This window comes from Geospiza fortis, unplaced genomic scaffold, assembly GCF_000277835.1.
Source record: "Geospiza fortis unplaced genomic scaffold, GeoFor_1.0 scaffold1, whole genome shotgun sequence".
In the NCBI taxonomy this organism is placed as follows: Eukaryota; Metazoa; Chordata; class Aves; order Passeriformes; family Thraupidae; genus Geospiza; species Geospiza fortis.
The window spans coordinates 3,511,361-3,522,451 of NW_005054320.1; the positions used below are offsets into that span (position 1 = coordinate 3,511,361).

Below are 11,091 nucleotides of genomic sequence, written 5' to 3' on the forward strand. Positions count from 1 at the left end.
ATTCCCCAGCTTCCCCACTCCCTCCTTGTCATAAAACCCAGCCTCTCCTGTGCTGCATCCTGTTGTTTTCTGGCCAGCATTTCCTGCCTCCTTCTCCACCACCCCTCTTCTCTCTCTCTCCATCATTTCCACCATTATGCTCTGTCTTTTGGTGTTCCTGTCCTCCTCGCCTAAGCAGCTCAGCCTCAGCTCATTCCTTGTTTCCATCAGCTTCCTTGTTCTTCCCCTCCTGGGACTGCAGCCTCAACCCCAACCTCTATCTGTGCACACACATAAAATCATGCAATTTAACTAATTAAAAAACCCCAAACCAAACAAGAAGCTGAAGGCAAGTGCTGACTTCAGGGGTGTGCACTGCAGTTTTGTCCATGGCATCTCCTCCTGGCAGCCCCGTGTCACATCTATTTCCAGCCAGCTTGCTCTCTTCATCGCCAGGCACTGCACTGAAGGGGTCAGACTGCTCGGGGTGATACAACACCCTCAGTCCCAAGCCACTGGCCCCTGTGGGCTGGAAAGTCATCACTAGACATGATCAGAGAGGAGACAAGCCAGAGTATGCAAGGAAGGGAGGGGAAATGAAGAAACATTACCTCCTTTTCACGTTTATTTAATTTTTGTATTTTTTTGTATTTTTTTTTAAGATCACAGAAGAGCAGAGCATTCATACATGTAAAGAAACAGAAACGAGATAACAGAAGTTAAATACATTGAGAAAAGAAAAAATAAAAAGCTTCTTTTTTTTTTTTATTCCATCACTGGGTTTTGTTCATTTGTTTGTTGGGTTGTTTAATTTTTTTGATTGGTTCTTTTACACACACACTTGCGCTTTTAAAATTTTCTTTCACAGAGCTAGTTTCAAAACCAAAACAATGGCAAAAAATAAAATGGCCATTTTCTCGTTTCCTTAAAGAGAATTTCAGCTCATGTCTACAGTGCTGGGGAAAAATATATATAAAGATATAGATATATATATATATTTATATGTATATAACACTGTTAATGAGGAGAGTTCTAACCACCCCACTGTGTAGCAAGAAGAAGGGACTGGACTTCATTCTCAAGGTCTAGAGGATGAATCTTGGCTCCAGCTGGGAAGGTTGAATGATTTTGGGAGGTGGCACCATGGAGGCAAGTTCCTGCTCTGTGCCCCCTCCTGCCTTTCCTGGCACACACGTGTGCTCCCGCAGGCGCAGGCACGGGCACAGGCACAGGCGTGCCCAGGCCTTCTCCTGGCTCCTCAGGAGGTCACAGCGTACCTGAGTGCCACAGGCAGAGCCACGGCCAGCAGCAGCAGGCTGAGCCCTGCCTGGCTGTGCGTGGTGGAGCGTGTGAGGAAGCAGAGTGTCCAGGAGCACTCCCGTAGCATGTGCGCCGTGGAGCTGGCGGGCGTGTGCGTGTGAGCCGGTGTGTGCCCGAATGGGGAGCAAATGTCACAATTCTGGAGAAGGACAGCCCCGCCTGGGATGTGCTCTCCCCACTGGCTGGCTCCTAGGAAGGCCTTACTCCTCGTCTCCACCCATGACCCCTCTGTTACGGACAGAAACACCCACACGCCTTTCCTCAGGACACAGCTGGAGCCACCACACGTGGTGCCACACTGCTTTACTCACTGAGACCCATTTTGCTGCATGGTGAGCATGCCCCGGGAGGCCAGGAGGGAGCTCCTGATGCACCATGAGGACAGGCAGGGAAAGAAGGGCCCACCTGGGATGCAACCTCTGCCCCTTCCCCAGCTGCGCTGCCCAAGGAGCCCTGCTGCTCATGCAGCCCCCACCACCTGTGCTGCAGTCATGTCCCCCATCACTGCCCCCTCCTTCTCCACTCCTACAAGGCTTGCAGGGCCATCTGAGCTCCTGTGGCACCAGCTAACCCAAGCCTGCAGCAAGTGAAGGACTCTTTGCTACCCACCTGCCTGGGCTAATTAGGAGAGCTGCTCCTCTTGCCCAAGGCCTGCCTTGGAGATGTCCTTGCCTCACTCTATCACCCTGACCCACAGAGGTTCAGAGGACCATACGGATGTACTCTCACCAGGATGAGTTCTGCTCCCCGTTACAGCGAGTGAACCAACAAGCAAGCACCATATGTTGCCCTAATGGAAGCCAACAATTAGGCAAAATTCTGGGGGCTGTGGGAGCTGCCCAATCGCTGTTCTAGCAAGTTACAGGAAGGAAAAGTGAAAGAGGTTTTAGTGGTGTGACACAGCTCTTAGTCAGCAGTCATGCAATTAAAAAAAATCATCTTCGGGGCATCCCACTGGAAATGAAGCCACTCTAAGATTAGCGTTGAGAGGCTGTGGTCTCCTCGCTGGTGAACCTGAGAGTTCTGTGCATGGATGATGGACAGCACTCATCCCTACCCTTTTCCACCGGCATCACAGCTTGGAAATTACCATCCAGCTTCTCCATCACTTCCCTGCCTCAAGTTTTGCTCTTCCCATAAGACAGTTTGCTCCCGGCATCCCTAGCTCAAGAAGTTTTGTGTCCTTGAGTCAGAGAAGCAGTAAGATTGTGCACCATCAGGAGAGAGAGAGAAAGAGAGAGAGAAGAGAGAGAACTGCTCACCCCCTGGCACCTCCTCTGTCATACTGTCTTGGTCAGCCATCCCCCATGTCAGTTGCTACATCACATCAAGCACCATGATGATTTGGGCTGCAGGTCAGTCTGCTTGGAGGAGAGGGAGCAGAGGTGTGAGGGGTTGGGAGGAGGAGAAGAGGTGTTTTCCTGTGCCCACAGATTCCCTCACCAGGGAAGGGCAAAGAGATGAAACACTACACAAAAATTGAGCTGAAATATCATCTGCTGGTGGGTCTGTGAAGGATTCTAGCATAACTCCTCTGACTTCCCAGATCCTCTTGTTTCATCAGGACTTTCTGCTGCTCCCCCAGATTCCTTCCAGATGTGTAGCTTGTACTCAGCCTGGAGACCACATGGCTTTTGATGGTGGCTCTGTCCATGCTGTGTGCTTGGACTTTCAGAATGGGGTTTCTCAGACAGGTGGCCTGGGGGCATGGTCTGGATGCACCTGGAACTAAGAAGAGCTGGTGGGGCTTGGATGTTCTTTGACCAAAAGTGGGTCAAGCAGCAGTGCATGACCGATCTACCCAAGTGGTGAACAGTCAGTGGTGTGAGAAAGATGTGCAGACAAAGACTAACTCTTGACACAATGCATGTCACCAATGAGATCTCCATGAATGGCACGTTCACATGCACTCGGGGTTAGCATGGGGCGACACAACTTCACCGGTGAAGAAAGCGGGTACGGGGCGGGGAGGAGGAGAGGGTGCATCACTGAGCCACGAGTGTGGGGCTGCAAACAAACAGAAATGAACACGACTGCCAGGATACAGGTGTCGGCCGGCTGGAGCATCCCACGGCGCCCTTCCCAGCCGTTCAGAGACAGGCGTTTGCTTCGTTTTCCATCAGACCAGGCACACGCTCCAAGCAACATGCTACAATCATGCATGGAGTTCATGTGGCTCGGGGTGGCTGCATTTCCCCTGCCCAGGTCCTTTCAGAAAGACTTGCCTTCACCCCTCCTCTCGGTCATCCGAAAAAGGTTAGAAATCTGCTAGCAATTATGGGGCCATATATGAAATCTAAGTTTTTGTTCCTCTGCTTTGACGTTACCAGACATGTCATGTAACTCTTGTAATATTTACAAACCAGTAGAAGAAATACAATTTTTTTTCCATTTTGTTCATATCTTTTTATAACACTAAATGTTAAATCTCCATCAATCAAACACAAATACACTGACAAGCTCAAGGAACTGGTGTCCCATTCCAAACACCCACCTTCCCTGGTCCCCAACCAGCTGAGAGGCAGCAGCAAGCAAGAACTGCTTTTTGGGAGATGATGGGAAAGATAGCAATGCAAACAGGGAAAAGAGATGATTAGGAGAAAGAGTTTCAGAGAGAAGGGCCTGAGACACGAGAAAAGCCATTGCAACATCTCCATCAGAGGATGGAGGGGAGAAAGAATGGGAAAAAAGCATTAGACCTTGTCTGTGCTTCCTATCTTCACCTGGGCTCACCTCTCAACAGATGCTTTGAGCAGTTCCTCAAAGTTCAGGAGAGCTTGAGTTCAGGAGAAACAGGGGGATTTTTACGGCACCCTGTGAGGTACACTGCAGCTCACAAGATTAGATTCTTGGAGAAAATCAAGCTCAAACCTACCCATAATTTCCCTAGGAACAGACATGGCCAGGGGTAGGGTTCCCAGCACTTCTGCAGACAACAGGCATCCTTGGTGTTGGTGGCTTTCCTCAGAGAGGTCTGCAATTAACTGGCTTTCACCCTGTTTCACAGCCATACAACAGAGGCAAAGACCTGCCCAGGGCCTGCGGGAAAGACCAGATCCCAGCACTGGGGCTGGGGCCATTTCCCCCACTAATGGGCAGATGACTTAAAAAAATTGATTCCCTGCTTTTGGTGAGATATCTCCCTTTTAACCATACACCTTGACATCTGAAAAAACATCCCCTCAAAACTCCTTTGAACCAAAACAGATGTGAGGTAATGAGGAGCTGGGACTCAATGACCACTGCCACACCGTAGGGGTCTGGTGTGTGTGGTCCCAGTGCCTAGGAGTGACCCCATGGTGACAAAAACACATGCAGAGAGCACATAGGACAGGTGCTACCATAGCAACTGGGTCAACATCAAAGAACCTAAAGTGGGCTTGACTCAGCCTTAGGAGCAGCCTGTCACAGCAAGACATTGCAGGCTGCCCACCTTTTCCAACAAATAAATCCTGTGGCAATAAGTCCAGGCATAGGTACAGCCCCGAGAAAGAGCACTGTGTGTTTTCCCTCGTGCCAGTGTGCAGGAAAGGGTGCAGCTCCCAGACCTGGCTTCTGGCACCAGGATCAGCTCACGGCTGTACCAGGGGAAAGAGGAGGCCGGCTGCAGTAGAAAATCTGGACTTGCTACTAAGACTCTGAATTAGACGGCCCTCCTGAAGGTTAGGCACGAGGTCTGGGATGTCTGAATGCTCTGAAAGATGCAGGGCATCTTTTTTCGTGGGCTGACACACGCCAGTCTCCGAAAGAAATGCCCAAGTCCCATCAATGACTGACAATTTTGGAGGAAGGGAGCCATCCCTGGATGCCTTGGGTGGATTTCAAGCACCAGTTGCCCACTTGCAACCTGCACCCTTTTGCAGGTATGGCTTTGTGGTCTGGAGGAGCATAAATTACCACCATCCAATCCCACAGCAGCTCCTGCAATGCCCAAACTTCAGCCTCTCATGTGTCTCTTTAACAAATCTCCTTGCACTTCTGGCTGCCTGGGAGGAGCCCTTGACTGCCTGCTTAATTGCAAGCCTGCTGCGGCTCCGAACAGCTGAGCTCAGCAGTGCCGACAGTGCTAGGCAGAGCCTCAGCGGCCGCCCACGCAAAGGTGGCGACGGGCTCGCAGGCAGCAATTCCCACTTTCCCTCCTGTCAGGGGGCACCTGGCGGGCATCCCCTTCTCACACTGCAAGGCCAAGCTGTTTCCCCCTTGCCTGCATATGAGCACAGCTGCTGAGCGTGTGCTGCCACTGCCCTGCTGCCCTGGGCAAAGACAGAGGAGCAAACTGGCTGCTGCTTGAAAGCCGAGTGGCTGAGCACCTGTAAAACACTCTGCTGTAGTGGGATGGTCACTCGACTTCACTGGGCTAAATCAAGCTCTCCCCTGCACATCCCTCGCTCTAAAAAAGGCCTACCTGATAAACCCTGTGTTTTATCATCTTTGCTGCTGGTGGATACTATGGCTCGTGATGGGCAAGGGGATACAGGAATCTTCTCCCCACTGCCCCCACCCACGCACAGGCACTGCAGCCCCTGCTCACTCTGGCTCTTGCAGCAGACATTGTGCTAGTGTGGCAAATTCCAGCCACCGCCCACCATTTTCTCAGCCGGGTTTCTCACAGCTTTTTCTCGCTTCCTCACTTGGGAACCACTAAAGCCTCTCTTGTTGGCACCTCTGTATGTGATTCTGCCACATGGGAAGTGTGGGGCACTCTCCAGCAAGGCCAGCACGCTTGAGATAAGAGAAGAGCAGGGGAAATGGTACTGCCCACTTCTCTGCTGCATCATTTTAAGCTCCTTCTTTGTAAGCCCGGGATTTTGAACCTGACATTTGTTTTATTTCTTATGTTCACAGGTCCTGGACATTTTCTGATCCAATTTCTTTCAAATGTGGAATTTGCAGTGTGTTTTGTAATAGCAGTGGTATACAGCACACACACACGCACACACACTCCCCCTTACACAGCCTACATTTCCTTTTATACTGGGGAGGACAGTAAGAACAAAAACAACAAAGCAACAAAAAAGGGTATTGGCTCTATTTTTGCATGTCTACCAAAATGGTTAGGAATGACCAGATTGTGGTTTTCGTGTTGAGGTATTGTTCCTATGCACACTGTATCTAAAAGGAATGGCTGCTTGGTGACGTTCAAGGTCTCATCACTCACATCCCACCGGCCCAGCCTCCCATCCCCAGGAGGAATGGTGACTGCACTCTTCAGTCCATAGTGTTGTAGGCCAGTCCTGGTTTCTTCTGCTTGCTTGGACAATTGCACATGAGTGCACACCCCCATGTGTGTGTGCAAGCACTCATGCATTGCAAGAGCTGCTACGCTGGTACTTGGAGGCTGAGAGCCAAACAGGTTGGAAGTAGGAGAGGAGAAAAAGCCTAGACAGCGGTGCAGACTGACTCTTGCAAGCAAGGTGGCCAGAAGACAAAAAGCCAGTGAGGACACAGGAGAGGGGACACAATGTGAACCTGTTTTGCAGCTGCCCCTCTCTCCTCACCCCTCTTCTCTGCCTAAGTGATCTCTCTGCATCTTGTCTCACACTTACAAGGCAGGACATTATCTACAACAGGATGAGCATATGTACACATGGGCTGTTTGTTTTGCATGCTTAGAGAGAGCAAGAGAAAGAGAGAAAGAGGGAAGACGGAGCAAGAGCCACACATGCATGCATGCACGCACACAGGCATACACAGGAGAAAGACACCTGGTTGAACTGAGGGGGGGGAAGGAAGAGGATTTTAAAAGAAAAAAAAGAAGTAGGCTTTCAGTAGAGTTGACACAGCTTTAGATTAGGCCTGTGGGGGTGATGTTGCATGAAGGAAGGGACAGGAAATAAGGTGTTTAGCAAGGGCTGGGTGCACATGAGCGCAGGGTGAAGAGAGGAAGGGGTTCTTCACAGGACACCAGTGTGCAGAGAGCTTCAGGTGACTTGCTCTGGTTTGTGGCTGTTATTTTTTTTTTCTTTTCTCTTTTTTTTTTTTTTTTAATCTGTTTTTAAAAGTATGAACTGGCTGAGCATTAGCTCACAAAAATGACCCAGGGCATCCAAAAAGTTAAATGGCTATAGACACCGAAGCAAAGACCTCTTTCTGCAAAAGAAAGAAAGAGGAGGAAGGAAGGAAAGTGAGGGAGTATGGAAAAGAGGAAGGAGGAGAGAAAAGAAAAGGGATCTTCTTTTTGATTGGCTTTGCAGGTTTTGTTGGATTGTTTACATTGCAGCATCCTCTGGCGACACGATCCTTGCTGGTGCCCCATTCTCTCCCTCGCCTCGTGTTGCCTCCTAGGCAGTCGATGACTTGACAGCCGGCTTTTCAGGTTTTGGATTAAATGTTGCTGAGTCTTCTTTGCTGTAATTTTTCCTCTCCCCCCTCTTCACTCCTGAACACACAAAAGTTGTGAAAGAAACAGTCGTCTCTCTCTCTCCCCCCCTCTTTTTTCTCTCTCCCCTCTCTTCGCTCTGTCTCCTGTATAACGCGTTTTGTTTTGTGTGTTGTTGTTGTTGTCGTGTTGTTTTTTTAATTATTATTAATATTATTATTTTAATTCTGATTTGTATTAACATTTGCTGAGTAGGCAGAGCAGGGATGCTGCCAGAAGCCACAGTGGGATGGCCAAACTCATGGAGCCGTTGTCTACTCTCCCTGTGCCGGGTCCTGCAGGGTGCGAGAAGGGAGAGAAAAGAAGACAAGGTTACACGAGGCTGAGTGAGATGGGTGTGACATAGGAACACAATGCTTCAGTCCCAGGCTGCTCCTGCAGTGCTCGGTTTGGGCTGCAGGGCACAGCCTCCTTCCCACCTTAGTGAGCTTCCCTCCAGCCCATCTACAGGCTGCTGCCTGCCAGCTCATGTGCATCCTCCTTCCCCCAGCCAACACTCCAGTGGCATGTGGCTCTCCCTAAACAACACCCACGCTGGAGGAACAGGGCCTGAAGCAAGCAGGAAGGCTCAACCTGGCTGCTGACCACATCCCAGCCCTTGCTGTGCCTCCAGCTGGGAGCTGCTGGCCTTCCAGTGCATGGATATTGTTCACTCCTTTGTAGATGTAGCCCTTGGTCACCACCCCCACACCTGCCCACTCCGCTGCCTTCCCAGTAGTGGCCCTGAGATGCCAGGACTCCTTGTAATTGTGCACAGTGGCCAGTACCTGTCTGCAGGCAGACACCAGCTTCACAGGAGCTGATTCATCACCGTGGTCTGATCAATAAAACATGGGCCCAACCAGCAGACACCTCCCCTCTCTCCCTCCCAGGGCTGCACCATAATGAATTGTTTCTGAATCAGGGTGGAGGAAGGCTTGGCTGTGGCACTCACAGCCCTGTGGCACGACACCTATGGGGTGAGGGTGCAGGGTATGCCAGGGAGGTTGATTTTTCATGAGGGTGGGAAGTGAAGTTGCACGTGTGTGCTGCGCATCCGCAGGCTCCGTCAGAGGGGGCAGGGAGGAGCACGCTGCTGCAGCAACAAATAATGCAGCCTTGCTCCGGGAGTGTTAAATGCTAACACTCCTGACATCTTCTCATTCATCCTCTCATTTATGGGTTCCCTTTTCTGGATGGCTTTAACGGCAGTGATGCTGTTTTAAATTCACCCTTCAATCCCAAGTCTCAGCAGTCTTTTCTTTATAGCTGGTCAGGGAGGTGCACGTGGCTGTGGGTCTGTAAATGCAGGCTCACCCTGTGTATGTGCACACAAATGCTCATGTATGTATGCGTGCACACACATGTATGTGTGCATTTATACGTGCATGTGCCTGTAAGATGCTGGAGTGTGGAGATGGAGATGAGGTTTTATGCTAGAACTGATCCTGCTGTGGAAAAAAGGAGTCATGCTTACTACCAAGAAAAGCTGTTTTCTGATGGCAGAGGGGAGCAAGAAATAATTTTTAAAAAGGCCTGGTTCAGGAGAGCTCCGTGAGACTGAAGCACAAATGCTCCCTCACAACCTGCAGAGGTGAAAAGCCCTGCTCTCCTGAGTGGAGCACAGGTGCCACAGGCTTGCCCAGCAGCACAGTCACTATTAAACTCAAGCTGGTAACTAAAAGACAGCAAATCCAAGAGGGATGTCTCCAGAATCCCTCAAATTCCATTGCACTTCCATTTGTCTGATTTCTTCCTAAGGTAGCTGACTAGAGTAGCTGTTTGTGCCCCAGTTCTATTCTTTCATTATTAAGTAACTATGTGCTGATTTGTGTGGAAAATTTATGTTCCATCTATGGCTTCTTTTTTTCAACTAGTCCACGTGCAACTTTTGTGGCTTGTCACACAAATCCTACAACACTGGTTTTATTTCCTCCCCTAAACTCAGGAACAAGTTTCAGTAGTTCAGCTACTACCCCTACCTCACCTATGTGAAAAAAGTATCTCAGTAAAATAATGGTGTGGAGGCTGTTTGGGACCTTTTGCATCCCTTTTTGGCACAAAACATGATTTCTCTGGCACAGCAAATAAACCAGAGCACACCAGGCAGGGTGCGTTGCCCTGAAAAAAATTTTAGCCACCACATTTTTACTATCTGGCTTAAATACCATTTGTCTTAACACATACATGGACATGTACATAACATACTCATGACAACCATTCCTCCTCCTTGTCACTTTCCTAGGTTGTCCTTGCAACCACAGCAAGGGCATGTGCACCAATGGTGGCAAGCACTGCACACCCAGCACAACAGAGGCAAGGGGACATTTGGCCTTGGCTGGGTGCTGCTGCCTTAATGCATCTAAAGGCATGGATCAGTTTGTGAGCTTGCTTTGAGGTGGGGGCAAAGGCATGGCATGGTGTGGTAACGGTGTGGTGAAGAGATGAGCCCCTGCAATGTCCAGGTGTAAGAGAGGACACACAAAGACATGGTGGGATGCAGGACTTGGGAGAGGGTCACACCAGCTTCTGTTCTGCTTGAGCTTGTGTGTCTAAGTTTGAGGGCATCTGACAAGCCAAAACTCCCATCTCCAAAGATGAGAAATGATACATGTTCTCGTGGCTTCCTGTGTCCCAGTCAGATGGCTGCAGAAACCTCTCCATGTGCAGAACTGATCATCTCCTGTGCCACACCACAGGCTACACCAGCAGCTGTTCTCACCAGCAGGTGCTGGGCACTGTGTTAGGCTGACTGGGAGCATTGGGATCCAGTGTGGCCTCTGCACATAACCCTGGGAGCTACATGGAATCCCTGGGTTTTACAGCACAACTAGCTAGAGTACACACCATGGGTGCTATATTTACTGTCACAAGTACTGTAAAAATGTGGGAAGGTCATAATTCTATCACAAAATAATGTTTTGGAGGACAACAGCCACTCAAGTGTAATAAGAAAAAGAGTGAAAGTGCTGGAAGAAAGTAAAATGCTTGTCTTTGAGCGAGATTTTCTGCAGGAAATAGCATCTGTTTTCAATTCATTCTATCACTGTCACCCTCTCTTCCCAGGCACACCTCAGGCTGTGCCAGCCCATGTTTGCATGATGACTTCTCCATGTGTGTGCAGGAGCAGCTGCTGCTGCGGGCTGGGGGTGCCCCTGCCCACCCACACGGCCACGGGTGAGTGCCACCCTGGGGACACAGTGCCAGCCCCACGGTGGCCACGGTGTGCTGCAGAACCCGCACACCCGAGCGCACACCCCCACCCGCACACGGCCCTCCCCAGCGCGCCCACCCCGCGGCACGGCGGGACGTGCACATGCGGACAGGCACGCGTGGGCACAGCCCCCCAGGCGTGCACACGCACACACAGCCCCCACACAGAGCGCACAGACCGCCCACAACCCCCCATCCCTGCAGCCCCCAGCGCACAGGCC

General features: G+C 50.4%; 1 protein-coding gene across 4 annotated transcripts in view; it reads right to left on the reverse strand.

Annotated features, from left to right (window-relative positions):
* Positions 1-594: 594 nt before the first annotated feature.
* The window catches only part of LSAMP (limbic system associated membrane protein), a 990,143-nt gene continuing 979,646 nt past the window's right edge, over positions 595-11,091 (reverse strand). For all 4 annotated transcript variants that reach the window (XM_005420554.2, XM_031056651.1, XM_005420552.2 and 1 more), the window contains one exon: positions 595-7,953. In XM_005420554.2, the coding sequence (XP_005420611.1) occupies positions 7,856-7,953 (98 nt within the window). In that variant the 3' untranslated portion in view covers positions 595-7,855. The remainder of the gene's footprint in view (positions 7,954-11,091) is intronic.